This window comes from Labrus mixtus, chromosome 1 (genome assembly GCF_963584025.1).
Source record: "Labrus mixtus chromosome 1, fLabMix1.1, whole genome shotgun sequence".
Lineage (NCBI taxonomy): Eukaryota > Metazoa > Chordata > Actinopteri > Labriformes > Labridae > Labrus > Labrus mixtus.
Window position 1 is genome coordinate 18,352,218 of NC_083612.1, and position 16,885 is coordinate 18,369,102.

Genomic DNA, 16,885 nt, shown 5'->3' on the forward strand with positions numbered 1-16,885 from the left:
CTGTGGTTCTCTTTGTACAGCTTTATGCTACAATATCTTACTAACTGCTTATATTTATAAGTAAATACACTAGTTGTGCTTTAAAGAACAGACATGACGGGTCTAAGTGTGGATGAAGTGAGATGCTTTTTGTGCTTTGTCAGTGATAACATCAAGGTCAGTCTTTTACAGGATGGGCGCTGTATTTTGTTTAAATTTTAAATATTCACTAAAGACAGTTTCTAGTGAGTTTAATAAAGTAATTTGACATTAATGAAAAGAAGCGTAGGTTTTTTATTCAAGCATTTTTTTTTTTTTGCAGAGAAGTGCCAAGGAGAATAGAAACACAATTTGACTTAAAAGTTCAGCAAGAAGATTGATGTATAATAATTCAGGACACCCCTAATTTTAATACGATTTTTATGCACACCAACTATGGTTGACCTTACTTCATGTCGGATAAAAAAAAAAAACATCACCAGATTAGGTGATGTTTTCAGATAAACACAACCATTATGTATTTTTCTCTTTGTGGTGTTAAACAATGCACGATCATTTGGTTGAAAGTAAAAGATATGGGGATGTGCAGCTCTCGTGGGACAATACAAACATATCACATTACACACAGACTAGCATCAACCAAAGCCTGTTTCTGACATCTTTTGAGATATGCACAAGTTAGCACATGAGGAGCTTTCTCGCATTTTTTGTCCAAATAGCTATTTTTTCACGTTGGCACGTTGAAACAAAACTCAAAAACACAGACCAAAAAAAAACTTTCAATATGCTACCACACAGGCTCAATGGTTAAGAATAATCAAATATCATTGCAAATTCAAAAAATAAAAAGTTTAACTGTGAATAAGCCAAACATCTTAATTTGAAGATGGACATTTGAAACCACTGGTGCAAATTGTTTTTTTTATTATCACAGTGCTGTTATATCAGTCATGTAGTGCAGGGTGTACCATATTAACAGTCATTGTGGCGATCAGGAGTGTCTGATTTCTGAGAAGTGGCTGTGAAAGAACCACACACACACGTGCACACACACACACACACACACACACACACACACACACGTGCACGCACACACACGCACACACACACACACACACACACACACACACACACACTACATGACTACTAAAAAAAAGCAAACACACACAAAACAATATCCACATGTAGGATATTTCATATTTTACATAATAATAATGCTTTGAGTGGCTTCAGTGCACTGTTTCCACAGTTATGCACACACACACTAACACAGCTTGTTGGATGAAAATGCAGAAGAAAAACAGCAAGGATCAGCATTGATTCAATTTGAAAATGTGTATTTTTTTCTGCTTTGAGGTTCATGAACTCAGAACCCAGGATTTTAAGGTGTATATAACTGACCTTTCAGGACTAACTAGCATGAAGTTAGAAGTGACAAGTGATTCATGATGGTAGGAACCGACTCAGAGAAATAGATCACCATTGTTAAGAGCGAACCCTTACTAAGAAAATCATTTGGTTGCTGGGGCCTTTTCATTTTCCCATCGGTCTGTTTGGCGTGGGAAAAGGAGACAGTTTAAGGTTTTAAACTCTGATAAGACCAAAGTCCAACATAGAGAAAATCTAAGAGTAAGACAATAAACAGAGGTTGTAACCAGCCAACCTGAAACTCATCTGTTCTTCTATACAGTGTACACACGTTATTTTTAGAGAAATATGTTGAATTTTATAGATCACGATGCTGCCACACTCACTTACTGTGGGCCTGTTGTCTTTCCATTTTTATAAAGCTCAATTTGCTAAAATACAACTTCATTACTAGAAATAAAATCTTCATTCACTAAGGGCATTAATGTAGTGTTGTAGTTAAATGTCTGTTAATAAGATCCCCTGCAGGCCCTAAAGTTTGATATAAGTCACTATTTCAAATTAAAACAACTGCTCCCACATGTAGGTCATAAAAACATCTTCTAAGACCTCAATAAAATGATGCCACGATTTCACAGCTTTAAGGTCATCATGCTCACGATGTGATTTTTTCCATATTTTGCATTATAACCTTGTTTTATCATAACACACGTGCAGATCTTTGCAGAGTGCAGCTCTGCGGTCACCATTTGTTTCCCCAGGAGACTTTTAATATGTCTGATCAAACATATCCACTGATGAAGATCCCTGACGTCTCAGTCGGAATCAGAGTCTGAAAACTCATCTAGAGAAGAAAAGTGAAAAAAGACACAAGTCAGAATGACTGTTTGTGCTACATGGGGCCTTTTTGTGTAAAAGATACATTACAAAGTCAAACTTTCTTTCAGACATATTGTATATGGTACACTCATGATATTACAGAAAAAAATGTATGGGTTGACAAGTGCAAAGTTTGAAGATAAACTTAGTGGCTTCAGGGGTTGAATCAATCTCATTCACGTGCATGTTCACTTGACCCTAGCAGTGACAAACCCTGCAGGTTGATTTGCTCTTATATACAGAGGTATTAAAATAGCGGCATCTGAAAGTGCGCTGCAATAATAAATAGTAGTCTAAGCATGCAAAAGATCTGAAGTACTGATCAGACATATTCTGAAATGTAGCAGTGTTGCCAATGTCGAATACAACCACCTAACATGAACAGAAATATCCAGTGGATAATTATGTGATATTAAAATTAATCTTGGAATTATGTCCCCTTTGAATCAGTGGGACATTCAAAGTCTAGCTCATCAGAGGACTCAAACCTGGGACTGTTTAGCTTGTGACACTTCTGACTACACCAATATGAAATAAATGTGTAAAATATCCCAAATTAAATATAGAATCATCTTGAATGTGCATACATATAATAAAATATTTTGAATGTGTTGCCAAAAAAACGTAGCTATGTTTTTTAACTCATATAATACAAAGCCAAAAAAATGTATTCAATGCATAGCCATATTAATTAATAACATGGACATATAAAAGTCACATTTTAGATTTGATACATATATTTTGGTGCATAAATGGGTACACGGTATAAAACCCAGGCTGTAAATAACACTGAATTACCGTTGATATACTTTACTTCTTAAGCTATATAATAACACTTGTAATTTTTATATTCTATTAAACAGATACTGGATCAAACATCTCGAGTATAACAGATATACAGTTTGTTATTTAACATGTGTGTACTTTCTTATGTGGCCACATAGCAGACATTCAGTTCCAGTCTCACCTTGCTGTCCTGTTGGTTCGTTATTGGACGCCCCTCCTTGCTTCAGGAAATCAGCCAGCTCATTAAAAATGAGATAAAAATCTAAAGCAAAGACAATCGTGGCAATAAACCCGAACACCTGTAGGAAAAAAAAAAGACAATTTAAATACCAGGACAGTAAAAACTCCATCTTAAAAAACAACTGAGGTTGTAAGACGAGGGCGTAATGTGTAGCATGTAATCAATAAAACACAAACGACAAGGTGTAGGCTATAGGTAAGATTTCAATTCTTACCCCGGCAGCCTTAGAAGAACCATCCACATATTTGGAGACCGCAATGATGGAGATGATGAAAAAGATGATGGAGGCGGTGACACATCTCATGAAATCCTTTAAGAGTGAAAGAGAACACAATTATTTTTTTTAAATAACCTTTTTCAGTTTTTTTGTCCTCTGGAAACACCAAAATATTGATTGGAAAATGCTTTTACCATGAGCGGCCATAAGAAGCCTTTAAACCTCTCATTGAATTTGGTGGAGTAAGCGAACAACAAGAAGAGAGCGGCCAGAAACTCCAGCAGGGGGACGGTCACAAAGGCTGCTGCTGTAGAGGCGGCGAAACACACGAAGGACACAAAGGACAGAGCCTAAAGGGAAAACCAGAAACACAGACAGAAAAATAAGAGCAGTGTGAACTGTAGCTTTAGATTATATAAAATGTGTAGGACAGCAGCCTCGGGCAAAGGATAAACAAATCATTTGTTTTCCCTTATGTATTTGAAGAACGGCAAGAGGAACACTTCAATTCCTTCCTCCTGCCTCAAACTTCTGTGTTTCTCAGTGACATGCGGGGCAAAGGCAAATTAAAATTTGAATCCAAATAAAATGGGGCTAAGTCTTTTTCCATCTTCCTTCTTTAAGATAACGTTACACTGCCCTGAAGCTGTCAGTCTGTGTGAATCACAGACTCTGGCTTGCTCCCTGTAAGAAGACACGGTTGTTAAAGACTTTGTTTATTCACACAGAGTCGTACACTGCTACACTGAATCCCTCTCGTCTCTCTCTCGTCGTTCTCTCACACAAACAATCACCCACAGAAACCGAAAGGAGACATTTTAACTTTTTTTTCTGTGTGAGACAAAGTCATAAAGTGGTTAGGCTGTGGGTTAAATGAGCCTTGTCTGTGTTTGACGCCCTCCGTTAGCAGGGTGGACACCATATCAGTGCAAATGAAAGCAAGTCCAGACTCTGTAATCTGCGAACAGGCCCGGCCATCTTGTCTTTGTCTCTGTCAGTCATCCCACTCTGCCCTGAGGTTAGGAACTCCCCCTGACTCAACCCAAACTGCTGCTGCAGCTGCTGCTCTTTGAAAATCACTGCCAACAACTAGTTTCCTGTCAGGGATCCATTGGATTGACTTGTAATAAGAATACAGGTAAAGCTTTTCTCCCAGTTTCTAAGTGGATCTTCTGGCGAGTTTGCTCCTGACAAATAAAAGGCCTGGGATGTTGGGGTAGTGAGCAGTTCAAAAAAACAGCACAAGATGAGCCGGTGAAACAGCTGCATTTCCTCCTACATCATATTATCTGGAGACAACAAACACACCCATTCAATTAGGCAGCTGTTATTAATATCTGGAGAGTGAGACTCCTTCATGGATACAGGCAGAAATGAATGTTTATAGTGGTTCAGCCTGCTCTGAGGGACCCTCTCCCTTCTCCCAGAGGGTGAAGCTGAGACTGGGTTAAGAATGTGGTTCAGTCTGATCTAACACTATTTTTTTTGCCTGTCTGGTAACAGATTGTGTGTAGATACTTTTTAGAAAGATGGGTTCTTTAAACACATTTTGTTACTTATACCTTTTCTATCATATGACTCATCTGTAAATGACTTCATAAACAAACTGCAAACTAAAGTGCGAGCAGATTGAGGGAGCCTGTTTTCAAAGCAGCTATGCGATTAGAAAATGAGCAGGTATTAAATGTAGTAAAATACACACTACATACTGAGCTGAGAATTATGACAATGCTTTGTTTTCAGTTCATACCACCTAGAGAGAATGCATGCTTTGCACACATTTACTACACAACGTAGCTTTAATTAACATCTTGTTTTCATTTTGAAAATATTGAAAAATGTTACAAGAATTGTGCCAATGCCTTCAGTGAACTGGCTGTGATTTCATGTTCCTTATGAAACCTGTTTCTGTTTGAGACTGAGAAGCCTAATGAGAAGTACACTAGTGGTCTGACACAGTGAGCATAATAATGCATGCTCAGCAGGATATGTGTCTGACTAATACTAACAGGAATGATGGAGCTGTGAGCGAGCTCTGTTTGAAAGACTCACAAAAAGAAGTTCAGGCACTGTGGGCTGATACAATCCTGCCTTCAAGATATATATTGTATCACAAAGACAAAAATACTGTTTTCTATACTCCAAGAGGACTAGCTCTCAGCAACAGCAAGGAGGTCAAACACTATGCCAGTGTACGAGGAACAATACTGTATATGAAAATAATATGGAGATTAGTTATTCTCTAGTGAATTCTACTGCATACTGGAGGTTATAATCGTACTAGTTTGAATTGACCCCTGATTCACATCTTAAACTACCATCACAACTAAGTGCTAAAATGACTTTAAAGATGACCAATTCACTCCAAAAATATACATATTCTCTCCCTAACATCTTCTGCTATCTGAGAGCTATATAGCCAAGGATTTGGGATGTTTTTCTTTGTCTTCCATAGCTGTAAAAAACAACATTCAATGCACACTGGATAATTAAATCTACAGCACAGACAATGGAAAAGTTCCCAAAACAACGTTTTCCAGGAGATTTGGGAAATATGTTGATGTGTAAGATAATATAGATTTGGAAATAATTCAAAATAAACTGCTGTAGCTAACCTCGAAACATCTCTGGTTTGTATTAATGTAGGCATGTCTGCTTTATGCCGGTTTGGGTTTTCATTTTATAATTGCGTTGATTTGATAAGGTACCTTTATTTGTCAGGTTTTTACTGAAGTAGCCAGTATCAGTTTGTAAATGTTTTTTATTTTTCATAATATGGAAAAGTAGGCTACTCAGAAAGTAGTTAGAAATACAGTTAATCCATACAGTAACAGGGATGCTTTTATTCTGGAATAAATACCCCCTCTTTTGATTTTTGCTGATAAAAAAAAAATGCATTTTCTAAATGATGTATAAGACTTCAAATTTGGCTTACCTCCATCGTTTTGAGGAACAGACAGAGATTGATTTCTCAAAGCAGATGTGAACACGTCTATTGGCAAACTACATCACACAGGTAATTGAGCAGACTCTAAAACTGAGCAACAAGAAGGTTTAAAAAACATTTTTGTTTGACCAGAGAGTTTGACATTATAAACAATAAACATGAAACCCTATGCTTCCCTAAAAGTGTGATTAACAGAAGTGTTAAAACAGCCTTGTGTTTATAATACAATTTGATGAGTGAGTGGAAAATGCCCTAAATAGCAAATGACCTAAATAAATCACTTAACTATATTGTATGCAACAGCCCATCTACTCTTTTCCCATTCTGTCCTTCAAAGTTGTGTTTTCTGGATGAAGGAAAACAGGGTCTTGATTTCAGAAAACTTGGCCCACCTGACAGATCCTTGCAAGTTTAAACCAAGGGTGCACTCTCACCTTTGTGCATAAACAAGAACTATCAGTGGAGGCCAGCAGGTTTCAGTTTTAGCTTTTTAGCCCTGGGCTGGAGATCACAGTCACATTGTTAAGCAGCAGTAAAGAGGCTGTATTGTGTGTGCCTGTGTGTGTGTGTTTGTGGAGATCTGTGTGCACTCACAGTAAGGAAGACAGTACTCCAGGCAACATGTTGCAGAGGATGTGACCATGAGGAAGATAAGCGCTCTCTCACAGCCTGACATGAGCTGAATGTCACATGATGACACAAGTGTGATGGTTCATATAGCAGCCTTAACACAATTACTGCAAAAAGACTCTCCCAGAACTTCTGCATGATACTGCTGATGATCAACACTAACATATGGAAAGTTCGTCCATGTTCGTTTAAATACACTTTAAGATGACTAAAAGACAACTACTCATATCAGTTAATCATATAATGCACGACTTGACAAAACAATATGAGACTGGAGGAGATTCATTTCTTTCTTTGGCGTCATCACTGTATCTCCGTGTTGTGTCCATAAATCACTTTAAATGTATTTTACATTACCTAGTTTCTATAAACTCTTGCTGCTCCACCCTTTACTAATGGAAACCGTGACACTGGAACTGACTGACTGACCCATATTCAAAATCACAGTAGATAGGTCTGCTTTTCTAAATTCGGATTCAGAGTACAAAAACAGCCGTAACATTTAAAAACTGCGGGTGAAAGTTACCAAAACGCAGCGCGCTGGACTTTCATGCGCAATGGGCGAGCAGTGATACATCAACAGTTGTATTCGTTTCAGTGTTGACTCCTCTGGTCATTCTTACCACTTCAGCAATAAGCAGCATGCCTTTCCTCGAGGAGACAAACTCTTTGCTCGGAAGGATCGAGGAGAGGACAGTCTGGCGCGGCCGAGTCGAGCTGGGAGCCTCGATGTCCCCCATTGCTGGAAAAAAAAAAGAAGTGTTTAACCCTCTACAAACTTCAGATAACCCCAAACTAAGCGCCCTGTAACGGATTCAAGGCCAAACAAGAGCGATATGTGGAGGCGTGAGGCTACAGGGAGGTGGAAACGGAAACAATGACAGCGCGGAAACGCAGCGCGAGGCCAGCTCCAAAAAAGCGCAACATCTGCTTTCTCCAGATGTGAAATGCGATGCCCCCAGCTGCACAGCACTCAGCCCGGAGCCACTCTGTGGAAATATCCAACTCATGATGTCATAGATAGGGTATAGAAAATCTTTATTGATATTTGTTGATTCCAAAAGATTTATGTTTAATTCCAGTAAAACATGTTTCAAAATTGGTTCCCAGCCCCAGTCTGTATTACAGTAGGATTCTTAAATATGCTAAAACTGTTTAAAAACTTTGAAACCTTTCTAAACATACATCATGTAGCTCGACGATAAACTCCACTTTTCCAGGTTACAGAGCTCATGTGTAAGCAACCATAGGCAGGGGTTATGCATACAATGAATTATTTTGCTTTCAATACTTTATTCACTCAATGTCTTGATTCTGGGTGTGACTTCTTGGCTTGTTGAATGTGAGCTTCTTGAAAAGTGTGTAACTGTCCACACACAGCAACCCAACCGTCATGAAACCAACTATCTGCAAAGAGAGAGCAGATTTAGAAATAAATGCATCACACTGCATGTCAACACATTCGCTGTCTATGAGAGAGAGAGGGAGAGAGAGAGAGAGAGAGAGAGAGGAAGACAGAGAGGGGGACATGTTTATTTCTCAGAGGACTTGACACTGTGAAGCTACAGCACATGTAGACACAGAAAAGCAACATTTAGATAATCCATTTTACTGACAGTGTGTAGGGGAAATTGTCCCACACATCTGAGATTGCAATTATAGATTAAAGTAAGACATCTCACCCCTCCGACTAGCGTGCCTGTGACTGTGTATGTAGTCAGAGCCAGCAGGCTCAGGACAGTAAAGTAGACAACTGCAAACACTGAATTAAAAACGTCCTGAAGGAAGGAACAAGAGAAGGACTCTAGAACAAATTTGCAGCATACACAGGGGAACATATTTTCTAAATAAAACATATAAAAACGTGTACAATATGATCATGTGTTTCTCTATAAACATCACCCACAATGAGAGGCCAGAAGAAGAATGCCAGCCTCTTGTTGAGTTTAAGTATGTAGAGCAAGAGCAGCAGTGAAGTGATCAGAAACTCCAGCACTGTGGCTGTGATGTATGATGGTCTGGATGCTACACTGAAACACACAAACGCCACAACCAGAGTCCCCTGAAACAAAAAAAAAAAAAGAGTCAAAAACATAAATTTAGTTACCACTGTAATAGGAAATGTAATCTCCCTCACATTTCAATCTTTACAAATGATTCTATTGTAACTATATTTGACAGTTTTTATGAAACTGCCTGCACATTTTGTCTTCTGATTTACTCACTGCCTTTAAACCGAGCAAAGAGCACACTGCAGTTTATATAGAGAAGGAGGAACTGAGTTTCCGCTGTTTTCACATTTTTTTTTACATTTCCAACAGATCCAGTTTCTCCTTCAGCATTTAAAGTGATCTCTGTTTTTTTAATGTCAGCCCTGCTGTCAAAACAGTTTTCACTGTTAACTTTAGTATACCATATTCTTGTTCTGCTACTGTTACCACTTTGTACTTTTTACAGCATAGGTCACCAGCTGCTGTTACAACACTACTCTGCATACTAAAATAATGTTAAAACTTTAAGTGATGAACAGACTTTCTTACCATCTCTGCTACTTTCAAGATTCCCCTCCTGGATTTGAGAAAAGCCGTGTCCAGCTCCATGGCTGTTTTTGTATTTTGGTCCTCTGACATGATAATGCGATTTCATTTGCAAAAGACAGATTATTCTGCCTGTTTCCTGAAATGATTTCCTTTTAGCTGTAAAGGAAATGACTGTAAGAAGATGTGCAATGTTTCACACCAGCAGCTTCTGCTTGAGAAGCCGAACAAAACAGACGTGAACAAATCAGGGCTCTGAATGTCACAGGATATACACCGAGCCATAGAAGATTCTCAAATTGGGCCTGCCTGTAGTTTGTCTCATTCAAAAAATAAATAGTATTTATTTTATTAGGCCTGATTAGACATTCAAGATCTATTAGCATTTATATGACAGCAGGTTGTACAAATCAGCTGCAGCGGTGTCACATGTTGGAGAGTAATAAACTGAAAAGGTTGAAGCGTATGCAGATTGAACTAATAGTGAGTTAAGGTGGACTTATGCTTGATGCAGCTGAACATTACTAAAACACATGATCATATGATACGATAATGTCATAGAAATCATAACTTATATTAGAAAAAAAGGTTTGCACATTGAGTGGTTAGGGGTTTGCCCCAGCATCTAAAAGTGCTACAGAAAGAATCCAATAATCCACCATTGTAAACTTTATTATTTGAGTCATGACCTTAATAAATACATTTCCCTTTAATTTATCAATAGAATGAAAATTGACAAAAACAGTCTTTTGATACAATGTTGTGTTTTCACATGCACACCTTTTGTTGGATCATTCATATAAAAACTTAAAACGATTTGTATAATCAATCAAATGTTGTAAAACACAAGACAATTCCCATGACCCCCCCTTGTTTTCAAGATGCAAAACCCGTTTTACAAATGATTAAAAACTCTATCCTTTAAAAATGAGTTTGATTGTTTTTGCGTGGCAAAGGCACATCTTCAGCTTCAGTTCTGCTTCCTCATCCTGGTGTCTGGGGCAGCACTTCTGCTCTCAGTGTGGCCAGTCACACTTCTTGGGCTCAGACTTTGGCACTTTGAGACACTTTCCTATCTTCTCACAGCCCGCAGGGGCCCAGTTCTGCAACAGAGAACAGCCAGCAAAGTGAGCACACAAACATGGAGTATAAATGATGTTCTTAAGGAAATATTGTTTTGCTTTCTTGTGAAAATGAAGCTGTTTGTCACCAGATTATTGCTACATCCCATCTATAGTTCCCAATGTGTCCCTACTTCACCTTATAGTATCATATTTAAATACATTTTTTGCTGAATAGATAGTATGTCATTTGGAGGTGATGTAACAGAGTATGTTTTACACTAAACTGTTCAATTCTGAAAAAGGATTCATTTAAACCCAACTTAAAATTGTGTTTATTATGTTCACCACAAGAGGGCAGTGCTACACTACGCATAAAGTCACAGCAGTGTAATTGACAAAATGTGCTGTTTGAGGTGACAAAGTCACTGCTCCCTTTAGCTGCTATAAATAATCCTAGAAGAACTTTTTACAGCAGATATGTACAGGCAGCTGTTGTTAACTTCAGCTTTTTTTCCCCTCTTTTTTTTAAGTTTTACTTTTTGGCGATTTTGCCTTTATTGTATAGGACAGCTGAAGAGAGACAGGAAACCCCGGGAGGAGAGAGAGTGGGGAACAACATTCAGTGAAGGTCCGAGGCCGGTTTCGAACCCACAGCCGTAGCGTTTGTTCATGGGGCGCGCGTTATAACCACTAGGCTATCCAGCGCCACAAGCTTTTCTTTTCTTTTTTGTGGGTGATAAAATACAAAATATGAGAGAAGCAAGTTACAAGTATGAAGATAAACATTTATTTTGTTCAAGTAGAATGCTTTTAGTCTGTAGGCTCTATGCAGACTTAAAACTGATTGAAACAAGGAAAGATAAGCATTAAGAGATCATTTTTTCATATAGGCAGTATCATTTTCTTTTTGATTTATCAGATGTCTAAGTTTGGAGGAGAAAGCAGAGAAGAGGTGCAAACAAGCCTGCCTATGGAAAACACAGTATTAGCTGGTTTTCTTCCACAGCCTCTTGAAACAGTGAGAATAAAGTAAGTTACATCACACACCAAAGGATGGTGGTGTTGTATTTTCAGCATTTATATCAATAAATTGTATAATGAGTAAGTCTTACCATTACAGCCACATCACACATATTGAGCTGGGGATTCCCGGGCACCAGGGTCTTCTTATGCTGCTCCACAACTGGAGAGATCCTGCTCAGTTCATCTTGGTACTCCTTACTCAGAACACTGTAAGCATACAATATGCAGGGCTAAAATGATGACCAGTTTCACTATCTATGACACTGCATTTCTTTTACATTCAACTCGTGGATCTGAAAAGTCAGAAAAAAGGTGAAAAAAATTACAAAATAACTTCTGAAACCCGAAGATGAGGGCTTCAAAAGTCCAAACCGAAAAGATAAACAGTTGACAACAAAAACAGGCAGCAACTCCTGAAATTTAAGAAAACGTAGCAAACAAGCATTTAAGATTTTTCCCTTATAATTGACTGAAATGATTACCCTACTTTTAAAACAACTTTTAATATAAATTCAACCTGTTTTTTTTTGTAAAACAAGTACAATTTTAAAGTTGTTTGGTCTGTTCCTCCAATAGTTTCAGTTATTTTAAAATGATATATCCCCTTAGTCATGCTTTTTTGCATGAAGGGAGTGACTGCATAGCACACATGTATCCAATCCAAGCCTTACTCATTATATCAGTGGTGGGACATGCTGTCAGCAACAAAAACACACACATGCTGTCCACTGTGGCACCCTTTGGAAAAGCACACTCAGCAAGGTGAACCATGAAACCCCTCTCTCATCCCCTGTCTCTCAATTACTGCTGTTGGACACCAGTGAGCCGAGCACCTCTGTGCATTATTATATTCAGTGTGTAAAACACAGGGGCCCTGAAGGCTTTCAAAGGAACGCTGCTCTCAATAGGACCTGTAGGGTTAATGGGCTGTGTGTGCATGCATCTATGTGTGTGTGTGTGTGTGTGTGTGTGTGTGTGTGTGTGTGTGTGTGTGTGTGTGTGTGTGTGTGTGTGTGTGTGTGTGTGTGTTGGGGGAGTGGGCGTCTGGTGGCGTGACACACGGACAGACAAATATCAGCAGTGCAATTACACCCCTGATACACTCGCTGGCAGCACCTGTGCCAGCCTTCCATCCTCTCTTCACTGCAAACCCAGCCTTCTGATTGGCCCCTGGGGACCATGTGCATGTGTGTGAGGTGAAGTGTCAATTAGAGTAATAACCCCAGGCCCTGTCCAGCTCACACCCACCCTCCCTCTTAGATCTCCCACAGGGCAGCAAGGCTTCCTCCATCAGCCAGCACCTGCTCCCTTCCCCGATACTCTCAGTCTTTATTTTGCCCTACAATTACTCGACTGGTAGTGAGTGCACTGGCTGCAATTAGTCTCTCTCTTGGTGAGCCACATCCGTCATAAGCCAACTATCTACACATTCTGACCCGAGCTGATAGAGGGGAAAAACCGATTACTCCCCTCAGTTTAAAATCAGACATTCAGATTAAATTGCTTCAGCTATCTGAAATCACAAATCGTGCTTTCGCCTGATCCCAATCAGCGAGAGGGATATTTCATTCCCCTGCTATCTGTGCCCGCTGCTTATTGTTGCGATACATTTTGTGATAAGTGATGAAGCAACTTAATCAAAAGCAAATGTAAAGACGATTCATCAGCGTGCTTTAAGCACTACGTTTCTCCGTATAACTCTGCAAGCAAAGCATGCCATATGCCGCGAAGCCTGCGTAAAGTTTTCCATTGTTTTTGTCTATGCACCGAGAATCTTACAGCGCAGACCTCTAAATCAAAAACTAATAATACCATTTGTTTATGCCCTCTCTGCAAACAAATAATAAAAAGCTCACAGTCAGCACAGCTCATTATCATGATTATAACCCTTAGCCTACTGGTGTACAGGCAAATTCTGGAATAATAAGCAGGCTGTATGCAAATCTAGTCTTTTGATTTATAATGTATGGCACCCAAGGGGGACGGGGGCATTGCTCAGGTGTGTCACCACACTGATTACTGATTCATAACACTATTGCTCGAGCACACACATACACATGCACACACACACAAACAATCACACAGTAGCAGAAGGTGGGGGAATTGAGGAGACAATCAAATACATCTGTCCTGCCTGCGCCTCCCCTCCACCAACCTTCTCCACCCGGGTGGAAATTGAGCACTTCAGTAAGGACTATTGATTGGGGACACAAGAGGCTGGTGGATGGCAGCAGATGAGGCCACACCGCGCGGCACTGCCTGCAGTGCGAGGGCTGGGACTACATTCTGGATGACCAGGGGGCTCTGGGGGGCGTGAGTGTAGGTGGGGAGTGAGAAGGTGGGATGTGTTAACCTCAGGGCCTGAGGTCACAGAAATGGACAGCCATAGTGGAGGGCCGAAAAAAGGCTTTGAACAAACCAGTAGGGAACTGAAATCACTGGCTGGATGTGTGTGTGTGTGTGTGTCTTCCTGGACCACCAAAACAAGACTTATCTTCCTCCAACACAATTCTAATTTGTCCAACATTGCAATACCCAAAACTGCATTTTTCACCCCAAACTTTTTCCTACATTGCATAATTGTAATCCGCACTGCTTTCCCTGAGTGTGTGTTTGTGAGTGTGTTGGGGGGGTGGGTGTGTGCTCTTTGCTGTATCACAGGCTGCGACAGTAGTGAAGGTATGTGTGCAGACAGGCCCTACATCATCTTAAGTGGCTCTTTAGGTGCGGACAGAGATTAATGACAGCAAAGCAGCCAGTCCAGCTGGGGGAGCGAGGAGCACACGGACAAAATGCACGCATACACATGTGTAAACACGCACGCACGCACGTACACACACACACACACACACATACACACACAAGGAAGGAGGAGAATGGTCCCTGTGGATGCAGAAGGACAGCAGCTGAGTGGTGAGGAGTGTGCTGAGGTGCACAGGAGAAGGTAGAGAGAAAAAAAGGAGAACAGTTTGGGAAAGAAGAGGAACAAACAGTCGACGAGAGAGGATAGAAGAATAATTGCATATGAACAGTGACGAGGTCAAGCAGCTAGAGGTCACACAATTTGGCCTTATAGACAAACTCAAATACCCTGCTGACCATCAAATGTCTATTTTTTTGTTTGGCTCCACAAAGCAGAGTCCCTCAGCACTCGACTACATATTAATTGGTTTTTGCTTTTAATATTCTAACACGTGAATAGAAAAGCTAAAAAGGTGAGCAGTTGAAAAACAACATGAATGTTTTATCATTCAATCTCACTTCTGAAAGGGAGCTTGAGGAGGCAAAGGTGAGACGAGGGAAGAGTGAAATGTGAGAGGGAGCCGCAGAAGGCAGAAAAGAAAAGGTCAATCCATGAGGTTTCGCAGCAGCAGGGAGCGAGAGCGTGCACAAAAGAAATGTTCCCTCATCAAAGCACTTTTGGGATTATCTTAATGTATTAGTCATGGTTTCATCCTGCGTAAAAAAACAACAACAAAAAAAGGCCTTATTTGGCTGCAAACAGTAAAGGATGACGCTCATCTATCTTTGCATCCTTCATAAGTAATAGTTTTAGTTCAGCCTCTGCTGCCTGTGTCCTCTGGTGTCTCTCCTCACGGCAACTCTTAACTCTCCTCTGAGCTCAGGCAGACACAAGCAAAACTCCATTAACAGCACACGCTCTCAATTTAGACCTGCACAATTTATCTGGCAATTTTAACCTGCAGCGGTGCACCGGAGGGTTGAGGTCCAGATAGCGATCTTTAAGGAGCTGTTTGCAATCACAAAGAGGAGGGTGTAATCAGGAGCACTCTGGCTGAGCAGATCAATCCATCGCCTTCTTTTTCATGCCACTGAATCGGCATTGATCTTATACACAGTCTGCGCTAGCAACAGGCACAACGCTTTTTCAATACTCAATCCTCTGCGGTTCATTTTCAAACATCTCTTCACCTGTTTCTGGTTGACTACTCGCCTCTCTCGCTTCCATTTCTTTCGCCGCTCCTCTGTCCTCCAATCGGAAATCAGCATTAAGCAGAGGTAAAGTGTTATTTTCAGAGAACTAACCTGATAGGGTACTTTTCCCCAGGATCCCGTCCCAGATGGAAAATGAGTGGCTGCATCGTGTGCTCTTTCTGCTCATGAGTAGTCACGCCGGGGATCTCTTCACCTGGACAGAAGTTAATGCCCTATGAGAGAAAGCACAAAAAGTCATAAACTTTTTTTCATGTATTCTTTTTAACTGTAACATATATATCTTGAATTTCTTTGTAATGATAACGACGTCTTTAAAAAGGGTTGGGTTACAAGCATGCATATGTGACCTAAGGAAAGTAGGAATCTGATGTGTGACTGATAAATAGAGATAGACCATGTTTCAAAAGGAAACATATACAGACTTAAAAGGAGAATACAATTAAATTTGAGGATAAATTAACAACCGCTCAGATCGGAGTGAAGGTTTTCTGTCTCTCATTGTTTCTGACGTATATACAATTATTTTGAATGAATAATGAATTCATCATTAAACAAACACTCAAGTGTCAAGTTCTGTGACCCTGACATCTGTCTGTATGCTGGAAAGAGACTCCAACCCAAAGAGCACATCAGCTCTTTTTTGTCTACAAAGCTCTTATAGATCAGAGCAGGAACACAATATTTAAGCACAGTCCCATAGGGTAGGATTTTTTTTTTTAATCACTTTATGCACCACATCGATCGAAATTCATTCATAAAAATGTAATAATTAGGTCTTTAAATCTTGTTTTCAATTTGATTTGAATTTTCACTTGACTTTGTTTTATTTGATGACTTAAAAAGAACACAAACACTTTGTTTTTCTGTGCATTTTATCTTTAAAATTTTAAAACTTAATTCAGCCTACACAAACTGGATGTTAAGATTTAGGCTTGCAGCAGCATTCTGCTCAGTTCTCTACAAGTACTCTTGTTTTCATGGCATACAAATGCAGATTGTCCTCCAGTCCATTATGTTTTTTTGCAGTTTCTCTTTGTGCATCATACACAGAATCAAGTCACAAGCTAAATAGAGGACTTTCTGCCTCCTCTTCATCTCTCCACGCCTTCGCTCCTGCTCCCTGTCTCCATTCTCATGAGGCTGGCAGCTGACCGCAGCCTGATTGAGTCACACACAGTCCTCCAGAACCCCCTGGAGATCAGCCCCCTTCTTCAAACACAAACCAATGCATACACACACACACAGACACACAGACAC

At 39.9% G+C, this 16,885-nt stretch overlaps 3 protein-coding genes across 3 annotated transcripts in view; all 3 read right to left on the reverse strand.

Moving 5' to 3' along the window:
- Window positions 1-253: 253 nt before the first annotated feature.
- On the reverse strand, window positions 254-7,990 carry cmtm3 (CKLF-like MARVEL transmembrane domain containing 3). Its single transcript, XM_061036433.1, has 5 exons — window positions 7,671-7,990; window positions 3,665-3,820; window positions 3,468-3,563; window positions 3,194-3,311; window positions 254-2,191 (listed from the first exon to the last, which is right to left on the reverse strand). Exons 1-5 carry the CDS (start codon window positions 7,785-7,787, stop codon window positions 2,163-2,165), a joined length of 516 nt encoding a protein of 171 aa, XP_060892416.1. The 5' UTR covers window positions 7,788-7,990; the 3' UTR covers window positions 254-2,162.
- Window positions 7,991-8,151: 161 nt separating this feature from the next.
- LOC132973165 (chemokine-like factor) lies at window positions 8,152-9,797 on the reverse strand. Its single transcript, XM_061036444.1, has 4 exons — window positions 9,588-9,797; window positions 8,954-9,109; window positions 8,730-8,825; window positions 8,152-8,454 (listed from the first exon to the last, which is right to left on the reverse strand). Exons 1-4 carry the CDS (start codon window positions 9,675-9,677, stop codon window positions 8,344-8,346), a joined length of 453 nt encoding a protein of 150 aa, XP_060892427.1. The 5' UTR covers window positions 9,678-9,797; the 3' UTR covers window positions 8,152-8,343.
- Window positions 9,798-10,273: 476 nt separating this feature from the next.
- Window positions 10,274-16,885, reverse strand: part of galns (galactosamine (N-acetyl)-6-sulfatase) — a 19,025-nt gene continuing 12,413 nt past the window's right edge. The window contains exons 12-14 of the mRNA XM_061036458.1: window positions 15,719-15,840; window positions 11,761-11,878; window positions 10,274-10,687 (exon numbers count right to left, since the gene is read on the reverse strand). Coding sequence (XP_060892441.1) covers window positions 10,601-10,687; window positions 11,761-11,878; window positions 15,719-15,840 — 327 coding nt within the window. The 3' untranslated portion in view covers window positions 10,274-10,600. The remainder of the gene's footprint in view (window positions 10,688-11,760; window positions 11,879-15,718; window positions 15,841-16,885) is intronic.